The sequence below is a fragment of the Lynx canadensis genome, chromosome B1, assembly GCF_007474595.2.
Source record: "Lynx canadensis isolate LIC74 chromosome B1, mLynCan4.pri.v2, whole genome shotgun sequence".
NCBI classification, from domain to species: Eukaryota; Metazoa; Chordata; class Mammalia; order Carnivora; family Felidae; genus Lynx; species Lynx canadensis.
Genome location: NC_044306.2, coordinates 72,098,715 through 72,118,581, shown reverse-complemented (window position 1 = coordinate 72,118,581; position 19,867 = coordinate 72,098,715). Strand labels below are relative to the sequence as shown.

Here is a 19,867-nt window from a genome sequence, read left to right as displayed (position 1 = left end):
TTTAGAACTTACTGGAACTTTAGAAGTGATTTTGTCTTACTCCCAGGAAGGATTAGAGAGGTTAAGTGACTTGACTAAAGTCACCCAACTTTTGCAGGGGTAGAGCAATTACTGCTGTCAACAGTATGCCTAGAGTGACTGTGAAAGAAGAGACTAGCACTGTAGCTTGAAGATGGAGAAAGCAGAATCAGCAGAAAGTTGAGGGAACTTACTTCAAATATAGTATTAGCACAATCGCGCCTTGGTTAATGGCCTTTGAAATGGGAATATTTCATTATTCTCTCCCCACCCAAGTCACTAGACAGCCAGTTTTGGCTGGGATGAGCGATGTCGGCTTTCTCAGGGTGCTGGTTGGCATCATAGTCCGGGAAGTGATTGAGACTCTTATTTCCAAGAACTGAGTGAGATACACAGAGATGAACAGATGGTGATGATGGGGATGCTGGAGAGCTTCCATGCTCTCCTTGGGTCCTGTCATTACCATCCTGGCTTCATTATTTTGTTTGATAAATTTTGAATTCCTGCCATAGAAGTCAGACACATTTTGGAATCTCTTTTAAAAACATTCTGAATACCAAATATAAATGATATTTTACTTTTTTTTTCTTTTTTCTTTTTCTAGAATAATCTGTGTTGTTTGTGAACTCACAGGAACAGACATCAAAATTTGACTGTTGCATCATGTAGCAGGGAAGGCAAAGCTGTAGGAACTCTAGAGGGTAAAAGAGGTACATTTGGCATTAGCAACTAGAACTCTGACAACTGAGGCCATTTTGCCTTATAACAATAAATGTCCCAGTGCTGGATGCATTTGGACTGTCTGGTGATCGGTGTAGATTACTCCATCAGCCATCCAAATGTCAGCATGTCTTTGATCAAATACAGCATTTTTTTTTGTTTTTGTTTTTACTGATTCTTTTTTGAGTGGACAGATTTAATGCTTAGCCTACTGTTTAGTTTCAGTTCTATCAGGAACCCAAAAGAGAGACTCAAAACAGCATTTGACAACATTACAGCTCTTGCTTTTTAGATAATCCGATTTAACTCCACAATCATGGTGTTTGTTTGTTTGTTTGTTTGTTTGTTTGTTTTGGTAGGGGGTGGGACACAGATCCATAGCAAATTTAGAGTGGGGAGGTGTCATTCCAGAATAGTAGAATAGAAGGGCCTGGAAAGGTGCTATTGCTCATCCAATGCAGACTTTTCATTTCTGGTTTGTTTGTTTTTTCCAATAAATTCTAGATTTGTTTCTAAGCTCTATTTGCATTTTAAAACTGAAAGTCCTTTTCATAACTCATTTTATTGAAACATAAGCTTGCTCTATTTTGCTTAACAGTGCTGCCTCACTTGACCAGTGGAAACTCTAAGCATGATATAAATAGTTCTTAAGGAAAAAGGAATTTCCTAACTTGGAACATAACCAGAAAATCTTTCACTTTCCTCTGGGCAAACTACAGAAAGAGTCAACAATGATATATACACATATAGATACATATGGTTTTTATATGAAATGCAAAACAAAAAAAAATTGGCAGTGCTGCTATCCAATGTTGTACTTGCCACTTACGACCTAGTTAAAGAAAACAAGCTGTTAAGAGAGATTAATTGATAGGCAGGTATTTACAAAGTATGGAGACTTACAGAAAAATAACTTGCCATGTAGGGAAACTCATGAAATACTCAGAAATCTAAGAGAGTAAAAGTGTAAGTATTTGATGAAAATTAGTAGTTCTAAGAAGGGAACTTAGTACACGTTAAGGTAAATCCGAGATTTGTTTCAAATCAGTGACCAACTGACCTTGGTGAAAGCTTGGATTTAAGGGATTAGAGAATTAGAGAAGGGGTGGGGGGGCGGTGCAGGGATAGCTTCAGAGTTTTCTAGGCCAGGACATGTAAATGAAATAGGCAACATAAATTCCCATTTGTAGTTGAGGGCGGGGCAAAACAGTGGGGTGGCTGGGTGTAGGGTTTGCGAAGAGAACAGAAATTTGCTTGGCGAGAGCCATACTGAGATTGAAGTGTTGGCAGCACATCCAAGAGGATTTCCTGACCCAGAGGAAGTGATCTACAATTTCTACTTGGAAGACCCGGCATTACCAAACTGGAGTCTGCTGTTTGGATTTCGGTTCAACTTGACCTTGTGTTGTGGCTGTCAGGGAGACCACCCACAGAGGGCAGAGCCCGTGAGCCACAGCCCACATCCAAACTCAAATTAGTCTGGGCTCATCGGTTCTTCTAGGCTTGAGAAACTTCTAGAAAATCAGTCTCTGTTTCCAAAGCGTAAATTCGCCACACTTACCAGTAATCGTGTTTTTGCTTGAGAAGAAGCTTACAGTACAAATTTGTAAAATCCGCGTCTTCAATTAAACTATTATTTAAGAGAATGTTTAAAAGCTTTCTTTTCAATTTTTAGTTGGAGCGGCTGAACCTTGCACTTCAGAGAACATTGGCAAAACACAAAATAAAAGAAAGCAGGTAAATCGAACCGCTTACTTGAGTTGTGTGAACTCCCCATTACAATCACTGATACCATTGCCAATGGCCATCACTTAGCAAATGCATCACCGTGTTTCGAATCACTGCCAGAAACTGGATTAGGTGTTTTAGCTGCTACTAATGTGAAAGGAAGTGTCTTAATTTTTCACAGTTGATACATCTAAGCTCAGATTTATGTGAAATGTTTAGGATTTTACAGCCGTTTAGGAAAAGGCAGATCTGAGTTGCAAGCCTGGGTTTTTCAGAGCCTGTGGCTTTAACCATGTTGCCATATACCGCTGCTTTTGACAAGTCATTAAACCTGTTCTTTCCTACTAAGAGGTAATCATCCCCACAGTACTTAACATGGAAGGCATGGATCCCGGATGCTCAATACAGACTCTGTGCCTGAAGGATACTGCCAAAAGGTGGAGCAGGGTCCCAGTGGCCCTTGCCTCCCACGGGTTCAACTTTCAGCCGCTGCATCAGGAGGAGATTCAAGAAGAATCAAAGTTGGGAGGCTGTTTAAAGGGAGGGGTTGCCTCAGGGGGTTAACAGCAGCGACAATTTATCAATCCTTAGGGAGGTGTTTCCATATTTTCATAACCAGTTGGGTTATATTTGTGTGCACTGGCTGAGTGTCCGTTCCTTTTATACTTTTTTCTTGTAGTCTGAAAATTTTTTAAAGAATGCTTTCTGTAAAGGCTTAATATATAACGTGATTTTTTTTTTTTTTTAGACACCTGCTTTATATAGTTGATTTTTCAAATATATCTTGGCACATCCACTACTGGTGGATAATTTGATTGGCTTTTTTATTTTTTGATTCCATGCAATCTCAAGGATTATTCCTTTTGCAAACAATGGAATAAGTACTCGTATTCCAATTTGCAGAATTGAACATTGCAGCTTTGCAAACCAGCACGATTGTTGGGAATGTTTTATAAATTCATTCATCCGTCTATTTCTCATGAGTGGATTATCTGCCCATAATTTTCCTTGTTGACTAACTGGTCCCAAACTGCAGGCAGCAGGCAAGCCAAGAAGGGGTCATGAGGGGTCCAGAAGGAGAGAGTGTGAATCTGTGTGTCTGACAGAAGCTTTGTTTACACGAGTGATAGCAAAAGCATTCCAGAATGCCTCTGACCTTAATTCTCAGTCAAGCTGATAAGATAGCCACAAGTCATTGTAGCTATGCTACTGTGTCTGTCTCCTTAAGACTTTGGCAGCCAGTTTGCTCAGAATTTATTCTCAGGGCTTTGTGTTCTGAAATGTTCCTAAACTAGATGCAGGGGTTCAGTTAGGATGTACTCCCAGCGTTCTATCTCTTTAAAAATTAAAGAACTTAAAACAAAGTCATTTTCTTTGGAAATCTTGAAAAATTTTTTATCCCTGCCGTTATTTCTTCAAGAGCTGATCATACTTTTAAACTGCCCTAATGATAATTACTCAGTTGTTGAAATAAAATAACAAGCCTTTTTTCTCATGACTGCCTGCTGATATGCTAAATGGCTTCTCTCTGCTTTGCTTTTTTGGTTTTTGGATTTGTTTTTTGTTCCTGTTTCTCCCCCATCTTCATTTTGGAAAGTCAGCTGCCATTTCTACTGTTCTCAGCTTGCCTGACCATAAGTTAACTCTTTTTTTTGTGGAACGTTCAGTATCTTGTGTGATTTGAAAAGCAAAGAATAAATATATTAAAGAATAAACTTTCTCTAAATGAAAGACTGGAGCTCCCTGTACCCCACCTTTTAAGTAAATGAATTTTAGTACAGTCATTGTGATATCTCTCTTGGTTGGTTTCACAGAGAGCTTTTGCTTTGTTTCTTTCCCTGGGATCTTTTGACCACATCATCATATCTGTGCATGGCTGGTGTGTGTGTGTGTGTGTGTGTGTGTGTGTGTGTGTGTACAAGCACACACACATTTGCTGGTACATATGCAAGCTTACTCCTTTTTTTTTGTTAAGTTAAAGATAGTGAACTTATTTTTAATTGCATTATGTGCTATTTGAACTAAGTTTTGCTCACATCGCATATCATGGATGCTGGGAATTGGCAGAATTAGAGTCCCCTGAGCAGAAATGCTCTCATTCTTTAGGAAAAAAAAAAAGAAAAAACAGAAATTGCTTAAATGATAAAAATAAGCAAATCTGAAGAGTGATTAATATAAAATAATATATAACAAGAGGTTATAAAATTATGTGAACTAAATAGAAAATTACATAGTGACCCTCAACCAGTTTAGATAAGAAAGTGTTTCTCCATAACATTTTAAACAGTTAAAAGCAATGTACCTTTGTGTGATAAAGTAGTGGACTGAGCAGTTTTCCTTCTTGAAAATATATCCTTTGGAAACTTTTCTGCATGTTTTGTGTTTTATTGGAATCTGTCTACTATTTAGATTTTTGCCTGTCTGTAAACTTGGCTTATCTAATGGCAAATTGAAGTACAAATAGAACTTTGGGTGTCTTTTAAAATTTGTTAGTAGTTTGGCCAACTTGGTCAGAAATCAGTCACTATCAAAAATCACAAAAAAACAATTAGGCAAACATAAATCAATAAGTTATCCAGTTGAAATTGCCAAAACTTTTTGTCATTCAAAATGTATGCTATGATATTATCAACCTCTATGTGGTAAAACTGAATGCAGTAATTGAATGAAGAATAGATTTCTTTAGTTACTAATTTTTATATGTGGATAGTTAAGTGTAATAATGCCTGAGAGTTAAATGTATAGAACCTTAAACTCAGAAGCAAGACATGCTACGTATTTGCTTTGGAAAAAAGATGGTGATACTTAAAAAGTGAAATCCATCAGTAAGTAATTTTTTCTTTTTGGTTGTGTTATCAGACGACCCCTTGGCTGATTTATTACCATCCCCTACTTGGCCACTTCATACTTCTGGTTGGTTCCCTGCCAGTGTAAACACCCACAGTATTAGCCTAGGTAAAGTTAAGTTAAAAGGTAAATATGCTTCAGAAGATGATGAAACACTTCAAATCAGGTATAGTTTGGGGTTTTCCAACATTGTTTGGGTTGGCTCCTTTCCTGTAAATTCAACAGTCACAATTCACCTCTGCAGAAAAGGTAGTTTAAATTATTTCCCATCGTCATGTTTGTATGTTATAATCTGAAGTTGTAACATCCAATTTTCAGTTTATAATTTAAGATGTTGACATATTTTCAGGAAATCTTTGGAAAGAGAAGACTTTGAAAAAATAATTACAGACCAAGCAATTGCAGCAGGTAATAGAATTGTTTAAGTATATGTAATGAAGGAGTAATTATATGTACAGAACTAATATTTTACCTATAAACTAATATTTTCTATTAGTAGAAAATATTTACCTGTAGAACTAATATTTTCACCTGAAAGGTGATTTCCAGTATGAAGTGTTCAATATTATGTATTGTGTTAACTTAAAGAATAATTGTGTATTTTTGTTTGACCTAAAACGTTTCCTCTTCTTTATGTGTGTCTGCTGAGAAGGAGATAAGGCTGCATGGGAAGCTGACTCATAGACATTTACATGCTTTGGCCTTGAACTTAAACTAAGTATTCCTCATTTATACATGAGAAATTTTACTCAACAAACTAAAATAAAGAATTTTGTTTAAAGGTTGGAAACAATCGTGGGAAAAAGGATTAACAGAGTTCTCGTATTAATGAGTTTGAGGAAAACAAGTAGACGAGTAACTGTGTCATACTGGCCTTTTCACAATTGGAGTGCATGGAGTAACGGGTTAAATCTTTCTGAAGGTACAAGGTATTAAGAATTTAAGGATGATGATGGTGATGGCAAACATCCTGAGCCCTTCCTGGGAGCCAGGCAGTATTCTAAACACAGTCCCAACACATCACAACGGTGCTGTGAAAGGGCATTATTGTCTTTGCAGCTACAGAGGAGAAAAAAAAAAATGACACACAGAATTTAAAAAATAAGAGATTGCGGAAGGAGAAGTTACAGGAAGTAAATATATTCCAAACACATATTCTTCCAGGTAACACTAAACAACAAGAATGCTGTTTTGCTAAAAAAGAAAACAAAACAAAACAAAAACAATTACTTTCTGTCACATCTAGAGAAAAATGACAAATTGAGTTTCATGAGCAGTGATTTTAAATTCCTCTCTGATGTTCCTACTTCTGGGGGCCCTCCAGGTGGGACAGTACCCCCTTCATCAAGACATACTGTTTTTGCCATTAACAGAAAGGTGGGAGAGCTTTTTCTGAAATGAACTTGATTCTGTAAATTCTAGGTGTTCTTTTGTAAGAACCGTCTCTTAAGGGAGATTTAAAATTATGTGTTAGACTTAACTGATCATTCTTGTATAATTAACTGAGTGGGAAGTTTTTATTTGGAGCTACCAGGATTTTAGAAACTAATCCATGTAGATAATTTGAATATAGGTGGTTAATTTTGGTTGGAACTCTTGTTACCAGACTTAAAGGGAACTAAATCATCAAACAATGTTAAAAACAGTAGTAATGGTACAGCTCTTCCAAGAGGATCTGTTTGATATGGCAAAAAATGTATTATTTACTTTCAGGAGTTCCAGCAGAAATCATCAAAGAATCTCTCGGCGAAGAGCTTTTTAAAATATGTTATGAGGAAGATGAACACATCTTAGGTGTGGTTGGAGGAACCCTCAAAGATTTTTTAAATAGCTTCAGCACCCTTCTGAAACAGAGCAGCCACTGCCAAGAGGCAGAAAAGAGAGGCAGGTTCGAGGACGCTTCCATTCTATGCCTGGATAAAGATCACAATTTCTTAAATGTTTACTATTTTTTCCCTAAAAGAATCACGTCTCTGATTCTTCCTGGCATCATTAAGGCAGCTGCTCACATTTTGTACGAAACCGAAGTGGATGTGTCACTGATGCCTCCCTGCTTCCGTACTGAAGGCAGCGAGTTCGTTAATCAGCCCTATTTGTTATACTCGCTTCACGTCAAAAGCACCAAGCCATCCCTGTCCCCGGGCAAGCCCCAGTCCTCGCTGGTGATTCCTGCTTCCCTCTTCTGCAAGACCTTTCCTTTTCATTTCATGTTCGACAAAGACATGACAATTCTGCAGTTTGGCAATGGCATTAGAAGGCTGATGAACAGGAGAGACTTTCAAGGAAAGCCTAATTTTGAAGAGTACTTTGAAATTCTGACTCCAAAAATCAAGCAAACATTTAGTGGAATCCTGACCATGTTGAACATGCAGTTTGTGGTCCGAGTGAGGAGGTGGGACAACTCTGTGAAGAAATCTTCCAGGGTAAGGAGAACGGAATAGTGTTTTGAATATGAAATAAGTCACTTCTTGTTTAAGGACTAGAATCAAAAAGGTAAAAACATATGCATCACTTCAAATGTGTTGATAAAACATTTATGTTTAAGGCAAGTCTGACATAATTTTAAGGCTGAGATCAATTTAAAGCAAAATCCTTTTTGCAATCATTGGCTTGCTTACTTGATTTATTACTTCACAAACATTTATAATGCAGTGTACCTTTTAAAATCCTTTCAGAGTATTTTATAAACCAAACTAGATAAATATGTATTTAAACATATGTTTTCAGTTAGAACCAAATAGCTGACAGTTTGGGGTAATAGGAAGCATTATTCTACAACAAACACACAAAAACTACTTGTTTCTAATTGGAGGTGACTAAACGGGTTTTTAATCAATATTTAATAGACATGGAGAGGGGCGCCTGGGTGGCTCAGTCGGTTAAGCCTCCGACTTCGGCTCAGGTCACGATCTCGCGGTGTGTGAGTTCGAGCCCCGCGTCGGGCTCTGTGCTGACTGCTCAGAGCCTGGAGCCTGTTTCAGATTCTGTGTGTCCCTCTCTCTCTGACCCTCCCCCGTTAGTGCTCTGTCTCTCTCTGTCTCAAAAATAAATAAACGTTAAAAAAAAAAATTTAAAAAAAAATAGACATGGAGGATCACTAACTTTTTTAATTGTTAGAGGAATGTTGGGAGGGTTGTTCTGATGGTAGAGAACTTTGGTAAGCATTTAGTCTAAGGAAAGAGTTTGCAAAATCATAGTTGAGGGTACGTAAGTAAAGCCAACAGTCAGGCTTATGATGGATATCACTTTGAAACATGCACAATTCCAGGAGTTGTGCATTTTTTTTCCCAAAGTGAAAACAGTTTTACTACTTTTTATCATAAAAAATAATGCCGGTAGATGTTCAAAATAGGTAATACTTAAAGACGTTCATTGCAGCAAAAAAATCAAAGACGTTAATTATATACATTTTCGGGATAGATCAAAACAAAATCCTACTTGCCACTTCCTTTTTCTCGCTAAACAATATTTGGGGCATTCTTCCATGTCAGGAGGTATTGGTCTATTTCACTTTCACAACGGCCACATAGAATCCCATTGTATGGTTATCCTCTACTTTATTTAGCCAGTCCTATCGGAGGACATTTGTGTTGATTTGGACTCTTTGCTGCAGTGAACACACATATACATATTTGTTCACCCTCATAAAGTAAATCTGGTGTCCCAGGATGATCACCTAAAGCCTCAGCTCTCTAAAGGCTTCCTTGGTACAATCCTTCACGCAATCTGCTACTATCAAAGGAATATAATAGCAAAAGCATCAGCATTCCCCCTAGTGAGAACGCCTTGAGGCAAGAATTTTTTGCACTGCTTATTGGAAATCATGATCTCTGTGTAGAGTTTCTCCAGTCTATCTGTTCTTCAAATGTCTGCATGCATTTTAGGACGCACAGTAAATGAGAAGTATAGAAAGCATATTGTTCCTTCTCTGCAAGTGGTAGCAATCAAGTTTGAATGCAAAGGGAGTGTCGCTGTATCTAATGCCTTTCCTTTTGTCTCAGAAAGGTGTTGAAAACTTGGATAAACTATGAGAGTTGGCTTTGCCTTTGCTTCACAGGTGATGGACCTCAAAGGCCAGATGATCTACATTGTTGAATCCAGTGCAGTCTTGTTCTTGGGCTCACCCTGTGTGGACCGATTAGAAGATTTTACGGGACGAGGGCTCTACCTCTCAGACATCCCGATTCACAATGCACTGAGGGACGTGGTGCTGATAGGGGAGCAGGCCAGGGCACAGGACGGCCTGAAGAAGAGGCTGGGCAAGCTGAAGGCCACCCTTGAGCAGGCCCACCAAGCTCTGGAGGAGGAGAAGAAGAAGACCGTGGATCTCCTGTGCTCCATATTTCCCTGCGAGGTTGCACAGCAGCTGTGGCAAGGGCAAGTCGTGCAAGCCAAGAAGTTCAGTGATGTCACCATGCTCTTCTCAGACATCGTTGGGTTCACCGCCATCTGCTCCCAGTGCTCTCCACTGCAGGTTATCACCATGCTCAATGCACTCTACACTCGCTTTGACCGGCAGTGCGGAGAGCTGGATGTCTACAAGGTAGGGGTGGAGGAGCGCTAGGCCCGTTTTACAGGCAAAAGTCACTGAAAAAAAAGCTCTGCAACCAGGTCTCTAGTTACAAGGCAGACAAAGGGCTTTCTCTGCAGGGCTACACAAGCCGCACCCTGGGAGCCGGCATTGTGCATTAATCATGTGGGTGTTCTCCAGCCAGAAATAGCTCTGAATCTGCTCAGAAACAGAGATCATTATTCCACGAAAGGACTGACACATTGTCTTCTCAGATAAGAGGCACAGAATGTAGGGGTGATTGACTGAGTGGAGGATGGGGTATAGGACCCCTGAGCAGGTACAGTTTAAGAATCAGTGAACCTGGGGCGCCTGGGTGGCTCGGTCGGTTAAGCGTCCGACTTCGGCTCAGGTCATGATCTCGCGGTCCGTGAGTTCGAGCCCCGCGTCGGCCTCTGTGCTGACCGCTCAGAGCCTGGAGCCTGTTTCAGATTCTGTGTCTCCCTCTCTCTGACCCTCCCCCATTCATGCTTTGTCTCTGTCTCAAAAATAAATAAACGTTAAAAAAAAAAAAAAGAATCAGTGAACCTGGTACTAGACTGTGGCAACTGAGTTATTAGGCGAGAGATGATTCTTAAATATGACTTGTATGGGGAAGATTTATCGTTTGTAAAAATAAAAGTATAGAAGAAACATGAATATTATATGATCTTTAAATAGATTAACTCACCCCGCTTCGGACTCTATCCTAACGGCACGGAGCCTGCTTGGGATTCTCTCTCTCCCTCTCTCCCTACCCTTCCCCCACTGTGCGTGCTTCCCCCCCCCAACCTTTTTCTTTCTCAAAATAAATACACAAACTTAAAGAAATAAATAGATTAACTAAATACAGAGTTAACATGATAGTTTGCATGGCTGATTAGGAGGGGGAAAAAAACCCTACTTAAGGCATTATTGAAGAGACCAAGGGCAGAGATGTCTCTGAAGTAGAGAGTCTGTCTTCAAATCTTGTTCTCTACTTGCTTTGTAAGCTGAGAAAGTCAAGTAGCCTTTCCCATTTCTAACACAGAGAAAGTGATATCCGCCTACAGAGTTTATACGCATGAATAACATACATTATGTCCCATTATCTTCATGAAGAAGACTGTTCTAAAGATTATGGAAAATAACATCGGTTATCCACGATGCAGGAGGATTTCTTGAGTGCTTACCACGCATCACTCTAGGCACAGGGAGGCACAGTAATTATCCCTAATGTGTAATAAACTTTAAAAAAATTTTTTTTAACGTTTATTTGTTTTTGAGACAGAGACAGAGCATGAACAGGGGAGGGGCAGAGAGAGAGGGAGACACAGAATCTGAAACAGGCTCCAGGCTCTGAGCTGTCAGCACAGAGCCCGACGCGGGGCTCGAACTCACGGACCGTGAGATCATGACCTGAGCCGAAGTCAGACGCTTAACCGACCAAGCCACCCAGGCGCCCCAAAACTTTTTAAAATGTAACTTTATTAGCAATAAGAGAACTAATAAAGTGATTTGGGGTTCCGTGTTTTTAGAATTAAAACATATTTTTACTAATTTAAAGTATTTTGCATTATTTTAGCTATTGGCATTAAGAATCTTCCTTCCCGTTTGTGTGGCTTGACTCACCTTTTAGTTTCCCGCGTAACAACCTGGCATTTCAGAGCTTTGCCCTACAAGAAATAAATACAGTTATTGAGGAGAAAACAAATACCATTTGTAGGAATACATAAGCTTCTGCTTTGTTCCAATCTAGATGGCGAGAAGTAAAGCCTTCCTTTTTAAAATATCTAGCAGGAAATTCCAGACTGAACCATGATTCCCTTGGGAAAAAAAAAGAGATCCATGTATAATTACAGATAAAATAATTGGCTTCAGTTAGGTTAAGCTTGACGGCCTCTTGTGGAATTGACTGTATTTGTTTGTAGACAGTTTCTATCTTGATATTGTCTCCTCTCGAAACTGTGAGAAGAAATTCTTGGTCTCCTTTGCAACTGCTGTGATTGCTTGCAGGAGTAGCAGCCCTTTTCTACAGATTTCGAATTGTTGAAACTGAAACACTGTGGTTATTCCACCTTTTCTACAAATTTCGAACTGGTGAAACTGAAACACTGTGGTTATTCCAATCAAGTTTTCAGGATCTGTGCTCCTTGCTCCAAGGATAGTAGCCACAGAGTTCCCTGGTTAATCCAACCACAACCCAAGCTAGATAGGGAACCATCTGCTCTGCCCTTATTTCCACCTTCTCTTCACTTCTCATTTTGCATGAAAATATCTGAAGGCAGCGGTGAAGACATCAGGAAGGGTCTTAACCATGAGATAAATGTAAGATATACAGAATGTATCATCACACGCTCACCTGTGCGTGTGATGGCTTCCAAGGAATAGTTGAACTTTTCTTTTCCAGGACCTGTTTGTTTCAGGACTTTATTTAATTTCATTTGCTTATTGTCCTTCAGCCTTTTGTCCATTTTTCAGTTGATTCAGTATTCATTTATTGGTTGTTTTAGCAAATATTTCCTGCCATCCAGCATTGGCCAGCATGAGTAAGAATATCTCATATGTGGAAGGAAAGGAGGGTGGGGCTGACCGATGCCCGATCTCTATGACCTGGTGAATGCCCGAACCCAAACACACGTGGACAAGGTGCTATAATAGCATAGAGAGTAGGCATCGAACACCAAGGAGTGAGGGCACCGCTTCATCTGGTTAGTGACACGTACTGAGCACCGGAGATATGTTAGACATTATTTTAGGCACTTCTCATGTATTCACTGAGGAAAATCTTATAAGAGGCACTACCGCCTGGTTCATTCATTAGCAGATATCTGGGTGCTGGTAATTCAGGAGTTAATAAAACGGACAAACTCAGAGAGCTAATATTCTACGGGGGAAAGACAGACAATAAACAAATGAGTATATTTTATAGTATTCCAATTGGTGTAATATTCTGGATAAAGTTAAAGGAGGAGAAGTGCAGAAGCTAAGGGGTGATTGCTACTTTATAGAAGGCAGTTGGGACAGGCATTTCTCAGATGGTGATGGTTTAGCAGGCACTGAAGGAAATGAGGGACATGCCAAGTGAGTATCTGCAGGCAAAGGAATAGCAAGCAGGAACATGTTTGGTATGTTTGAGGGCTAACATGAGGCCAATGGCACTGAGACAAAGTGAGCAAGGGAGAGGATTAGGAAATAAAGTCAGAGCTTCGCAGAAAAGTTAGTTATACATAGAGCCATTTTACATGGTGAGGGGGAAAAAAGTGAGTTGATGGATGTATTGACTCAGCAGCAAGTCTGGAAGTAGAACTTTGGAGGTGTTATAACAGTTTCAACATTTATTCTGAGGAGATGGAGAATCACTGAAGATTAGTCTCCCTTTTTTTTTTTTTCTCTCATCTCCATCCCTCCATATTGGAGGGTTTGGAGAAGAGGAATGATATGATCTGATAAGCTATCATAAATATTTAGAGGAGAAAATGCAATGATTAAAATTGGGTGGATTGTTTGTAGATTTAAATTAACCGGTAGCTTTGTCATCAGCATCACAGACATAAAAAATCACTTCTTACAACAACAGCGATGACAATGCTAATACTCGGAATTTATCAAACGGCTTAATTTTCAGTAGCCTTCCAAGCACCGTTATTTGACATCTTTCTCGGTTTCTGTACTTTGTGATTAATATTCATGTAGACACTTAGAGTTGCTATGAGAACCTCCAAATCCTTTAGAAGAGCTAAAATGTCTCAGTTTTATGTGGCACATTCTTACTAAATTCATATGACACTGATTGAGTGGTGACTGTTCAAAATACTTCAGGCTAAAAGGATATAAAGTCAGCAAGTGATTCCAATGATCTTTATCTCTGTTATAACCCAAAATAGCATTTACATAGCATCACTTGCCTCTAAAGAGCCATTTTACATGGTGAGGGGGAAAAAAGTGAGTTGATGGATGTATTGACTCAGCAGCAAGTCTGGAAGTAGAAGCCACCTCCTAACGTTGGGCTCGCAGGACCCCGCTGCCCTTCGAAGCAGTGCCTGATATAAGGCATCTAAACTTTATGAATTTCCCGAAAGGGAAAGCCATTGCTGAGTGTATCCAATTTACTCTGATTTCCTATAGGACCCAAACGCTGAGATTTTCTGCTCTCTGATGTGCACTCTAACTCTTTCTGAACTCGTAATATGGAATATCTGTCCTCTGTAGGTGGAGACCATTGGCGATGCATATTGTGTGGCTGGGGGATTACACAAAGAAAGTGATACCCATGCTGTTCAGATAGCACTGATGGCCCTGAAGATGATGGAGCTGTCTGATGAAGTTATGTCTCCCCATGGAGAACCTATCAAGGTAAGGCAGATAGATATTGTCCGGGAAGTGTCAACAGAGAGTGAATGCTTTTTAGTTACCCAAAGAATAGTGCATCCCTCAGGGTTGACGGAGAGCAAAATCTCTAACTTGTGGAAGCGAGAAGGAATGTACTCAGGGGTATCGAGTGGCTTACAGAACTATCGAGAGAGCTAAAGAAGCCATCTATACATTCAACCTTCACAAAATGGCTCCCAAAGCGGCACTTCAGAAACCATTGTTTTTCCCAGGATCAAGAACCTGGCTCCAGCACCATACCTCCACAGCCACAGTCAGGAAACTGCTGTGTTCAGAAAGCTGCTGCCTCCATTATTGGCTGCAGAACAAAACTGCACTTACTATAATTTGAATCAGTAACGTGGAAATTCTGCATCACGACCCTCACAGAATGAATGACGTCCACAGAATAAAGACGTCCACAGTTGTGCTTGCACTTGGAGGCCGTCGCAGCAGAAATTCTGGCTTCCAGACCTCTTGTGAGTGTATCAGATTCACCAAACCTCAGTGCGCCTAGAAAATGCAAGGGCGTTGGGAAAGTGTAATTTTTGGTTTTCCAGTCCCTGCAGGGGAGGCCGTTACACTACAACGAAAATCGACCGCTAATCCACCAATATTTTCCAAAGCCCGTGACACTCTGAAATGTCTAAATTATCTCAGAATAATGTCTTACTGCAGATAAGAACCTAAAATTACCATGCTAGGCATTGGTTTAATAGAACACAAGAAGATTACCTTTATTTGTCCTACTTACATTGAATCTGCCACTTAATTTTTATTGGACGGTCCTTAACTGATGACCTTCAGAAATGGGCCTTTGAAATCGTACAGAATCCTATCTGGCATGCTATAAGATATAGAGAAAAGAAAAAATGCAAAATACAAAAACATAGTCTTGGTGCTCTTCGTAATAGAAGCCATATGTCTGAGCCTAGCCCTTTTCTCCTCCTTGCCCTGCCACCCCATGGATTAGAATCAGAGTGAAAGAATAGGAAATATTTCCTTTTTTCCCCTCAAGCTCTGTGTGTTTCTCCAACATGCCATGTGTATAAATCCTCTATCGCTGTTGATTTCCTTACTGACACCCCTCAACTCTGGCTTAGAAAACTGCAGGTGGAGTGTTGATAGAAGCCAGAGCGCTGAATGTGGCAGGGAAAGTCAGTGAGTGCAAAGTGAACATGGAAACAGACTCCTGTTAACCCCCTTCCTGTTCCCAGATGTCCATGACGGGACGTGGGCTGCATCAAAAGTGGTCCCCAAATGGAAGATGCCCCCAACAGGTTTCCAGTCAGGGCTTGATATGCATCTTAAATTTGGGATCATTTACTTGTGAATTTGAAATGAATTTGTGAATTTGCTTGTGAATTTGAAAAGTTCCCTGATAAGAAAGCTGTGGAGTTAAGAGGGAAATTCAGAACTGGCGAAGGGGAGGGAGGGAGGGAGAGCAGCATGGGAGGAACGGGGTATTTATCCAAAGGATACAAAAATGCTGATTCGAAGGGGCACATGAACCCCAATGTTTATAGCAGCACTTTTAACAATAGCCAAATTATGGAAGGAGCCCAAGTGTCCATTGACTGACGAATGGATAAAGAAGATGTGGTTTATATACACAACGGAATATTACTCAGCCATCAAAAGAATGAAACCTTGCCATTTGCAACAGTGTGGATGGAACTAGAGGGTATTATGCTAAGCGAAACAAGTCAGTCAGAGAAAGATAAATAGCATATGATTTCACTCATATGTGGAATTTAAGAAACAAAGCAGATGAGCATAGGGGAAGGGAAGGAAAAATAAGATAAAAACAGAAGGAGGCAAACCATAAGAGACTCTCGAATACAGAGAACAAACTGAGGGTTCCTAGAGGGGTGTTGGTTGGGGGTATGGGCTAAATGGGTGATGGGCATTAAGAAGGGCACTTATTGGAATGAGCAGTGGGTGTTATAAGTAAGTGATGAATCACTACATTCTGCTCTTAAAATCATTACTACACTATATGTAATTGGCTTGGATTTAAATAAAATCTGTGAAAAAAATTTTTAAAGAAGAAACTAGAATAATTAAGTACACAGAGAGAAACTGGTTTAACCAGAAGAGTGCCCAAAAAGAGCAGAAACTTCTTGATTGAAGTATGCTAAAATTGTTCATATTGATCAGTTGGTAGATGTGTAAAACCATATTGTCCATAAAGAAGAAAATGCTAGAGGTAACATGTCTAAGTTTTGCTGATTAAAATGAGACTGACAAAGAAGGGACTGTAAAACTAATTCAATCCTCTATTTTATGGATAAGGAAATAATAAGAGGGAGATAAAGAGACTTACAGAAAGTCAGACCATCAGTTATTAGCAAAGTTTGGTTGAGAATGCAGATCTCCTGATTTATAATTTGGTGCTTTGTTTGAAAATTTTGCAGAATTCATATTTGGCACCTTCTGAACAAATGATTCTAGAAAGTTGTTAGCAAATACCAAAAATTTGTTGCAAAACTAGGCAAAACTGGAGTCTCCTTGAATAACATCTAAATTGTTGAGTACTTGGCCTTTGTTTAAAATTCATATATAATGTAACTTTTTTTTAAATGGTCAACTAAACATAGGACTTGAAAATAATGAACACGGTGTCTGATTGTGATATAAAACATCCCCACTTGAACTTGCTGAGTTGTAGCAGCAATTTAAGAATTTGCGCATCCTCTAAGATCATCAAGAATTCAGATCTTCTGGAAGATGCAAGTTTAAGATACTGTTTTAATTGTTCTCCAAATCACTGGTAACCTTCCGAATTCCTAAACTTTTACGCCAACATTTCCCAGACTGCACCTCATATCTAGATATGGCACAACTCTGGTTTTCTGTGCGTCCGGGTGTGTTTAACAACAGTGTTGATATAGTCACTGTGATGCGGGCCTAAGCGGCCCCTGTTCTGCTTCCTCTGTCATTTTCTATGAAAACATCACAGTGCCTTTCTTCTTTCCTGTTAGTCATTTGAACAGTAGGGTAGTGTTTGTCTTAAAGTTCTTTTTATTCTTTCTTTTCTAAGAGCTGGCTTCTCTTGCCCTTCTCTGACAGCGCATTGGGAAACAACACCTGGGGTCCAGGAATTATGTCTGTCTCACCTGATGGACAGAACAGGTTCACGTAAACTGCCCATAGACCCTTTGTCTTGTCACTCTGGTGACTGTGATGGGTATGTGTGGAAATGTGTTTCAGACATCGAAGGCAGGTGCAAGATGCCTTGTTTAGACGTAGGTGCTTAATGGAGAAGAGTTGAGAAGTGTGATTGATTTTGCACTAGTAATGTTTTTTTTTTATTTTTTTAAACGTTATTTTTGAGAGAGAGAAAGAGACACGGGGAGAGAGAGAGAGAGAGAGAGAGAGAAAGGGAGGGAAAAGGAGAGTGGGGGAGGGGCAGAGAGAGGCTCCGAAGCAGGCTCCACACTGTGAGCGCAGAGCCTGATGTGGGGCTCAAACTCAAGAACCTTGAGATCATGACCTGAACCGAAATCAAGAGTTGGCCGCTTAACTGGCTGAGCCACCGAGGCGCCCCCCCCCCCCCCCCCCCGTACTAGTAATTGGATGCGAAAAGAAGGAAGTTGGCAGGAGGTGTTGCCGAGGGAGGAATGGTGTAGCGACAGCAAAAGGCAAAATCATTCAAACAGCGTTTGGGGCACCTGGGTGGCTCAGTCAATGGAGTTGAGTGTCTGACTCTTGATTTTGGCTCAGGTCGTGATCTCATGGGTTTATGAGATCGAGCCCCATGTCAGCCTCTGTACTGACAGCAAGGAGCCTGCTTGGGATTCTTTCTCTCCCTCTCTCTCTCTCTCTGCCCCTACCCTGAGTGCTCATGTGTTTTCTCTCAAGATAAATAAACATTAAAAAATAAATAAATAGGGGTGCCTGGGTGGCGCAGTCGGTTAAGCGTCCGACTTCAGCCAGGTCACGATCTCGCGGTCCGTGAGTTCGAGCCCCGCGTCAGGCTCTGGGCTGATGGCTCAGAGCCTGGAGCCTCTTTCGATTCTGTGTCTCCCTCTCTCTCTGCACCTCCCCCGTTCATGCTCTGTCTCTCTCTGTCCCAAAAAAAATAAATAAACGTTGGAAAAAAAAATTAAAAATAAATAAATAAATAAATAAATAAATAAATAAATAAATAAACAGCAGTTGTACAATACCGACTAGCAGGAAACGTTTTGCCGACGGTGAGGACCCCGTGTTACTTTTTGCCTTCAGATGCGGATTGGACTACATTCTGGGTCAGTTTTTGCTGGAGTCGTCGGCGTTAAAATGCCTCGTTACTGTCTTTTTGGAAACAACGTCACCTTGGCAAACAAATTTGAGTCCTGCAGCATACCACGGAAAATCAACGTCAGCCCGACAACGTACAGGTACTGTTTGCACTGAATGCCTGAAATCTATTATTTTTATTGATTCAGAGTTGTTGTATCTTTCCCATTGGTTTCCTTCATCCTCCATGACATTTTCTTGCTTAGATAATCTTGCGAGGAAAAGGAAAGCAATGACTTTATCATCCTCACTTTTTCTAAAATTACCCATTAGCATCATGAGAACAACCCTCCTGAGATATTTGTAGCCCAGCTGTAATCCTTGATGCACATCCTGTTTTCCCTCGCTATTCTTTCCGAAGCATGTGTTAATGCTCTCCGTGCTTTGACGGCTAATCTGACCAGTACAGTAGCTAACTGCCAGAGTTAGCATGGTCCCCATAAGTTATAGGGCACGGTCCTCAACATATCCTTAAATTCAGGTGTCAGACAGGGATACGTTTCATCTCATTTTAAGAATCCAATCATAGGGGCGCCTGAGTGACTCAGTCAGTTAAGCGTCCAACTTTGGCTCAGGTCACGATCTCACAGTTCATGAGTTCGAGCCCTGCATCCGGCTCTTTGCTGACAGTTCAGGGCCTGGAGCCTGCTTCAGATTCTGTGTCTCCCTCTCTCTCTGCCCCTCACCTGCTCATACTCTTTCTCTCTCAAAACAAATAAATGTTAAAAAAAATTTAAAAAAAAAAGAATCCGATCATAATGAAAATGCTTGAATAACAAAACGCTTTCCAGATATGTGTGGTAGCTGATTTATCAAACTACACCAAGCGAGTTGTCTTTTCTATTCTCAGAGACGAATATTTTATAGCATCTTCTTTATCCTTAAAACTCCACAACCTTTCCTTTCCGGCCCTAATTCTAAGTTGATAACTTCACTTCATATTTCACAGGAAAAGAAAAAAAATGCAGTCAGGTAAGCACTGCACCACCTTCCCGGGCAGATCCCATCAGCCTGGCTATCCCGGTACCCTGCTCTTAGGACTTCATTCCGGTGGCCAGTGACTGTGTACCAGCTGCCCAGCTCCTTTCCAGATGATCCCTCCAGGTTTGCTCTGAGTGCCGCTGCCTCTCATCTTCTCCAAAACTTGCCTTCTGAAAATACCTGCTCTCCCTCTATGATTAAATTCTCGGGTGAAACGATTATTCCCATCAGAATATAGACATATCTTACTATTAAAACTCTTAAAATAGTTGCTTCCTTGTTTCCCAGTGTATCTCAGCTACTCCGCTATATTTCTGCCCCCTTTTCTAACAAAACTCCTTGCGAGAGCTGTCTATGTTCACGTCTCTACTTTTTTACCTCCCGTTCGCC

General features: G+C 40.3%; 1 protein-coding gene across 8 annotated transcripts in view; it reads left to right on the top strand.

Annotated features, from left to right (window-relative positions):
• GUCY1A1 (guanylate cyclase 1 soluble subunit alpha 1) overlaps positions 1–19,867 on the top strand; it is a 63,415-nt gene that overhangs the window by 32,350 nt on the left and 11,198 nt on the right. For 6 of the 8 annotated variants that reach the window (XM_030312867.1, XM_030312866.1, XM_030312863.2 and 3 more), the window contains 6 exons: positions 2,414–2,475; positions 5,663–5,721; positions 7,027–7,736; positions 9,371–9,856; positions 14,054–14,197; positions 18,443–18,597. In XM_030312867.1, coding sequence (XP_030168727.1) covers positions 2,414–2,475; positions 5,663–5,721; positions 7,027–7,736; positions 9,371–9,856; positions 14,054–14,197; positions 18,443–18,597 — 1,616 coding nt within the window. Of the gene's footprint in view, positions 1–2,413; positions 2,476–5,662; positions 5,722–7,026; positions 7,737–9,370; positions 9,857–14,053; positions 14,198–14,445; positions 14,692–18,442; positions 18,598–19,867 lie in introns of those variants that run through there. The other 2 variants (XR_003968285.1, XM_030312869.1) reach the window with 2 other exon arrangements.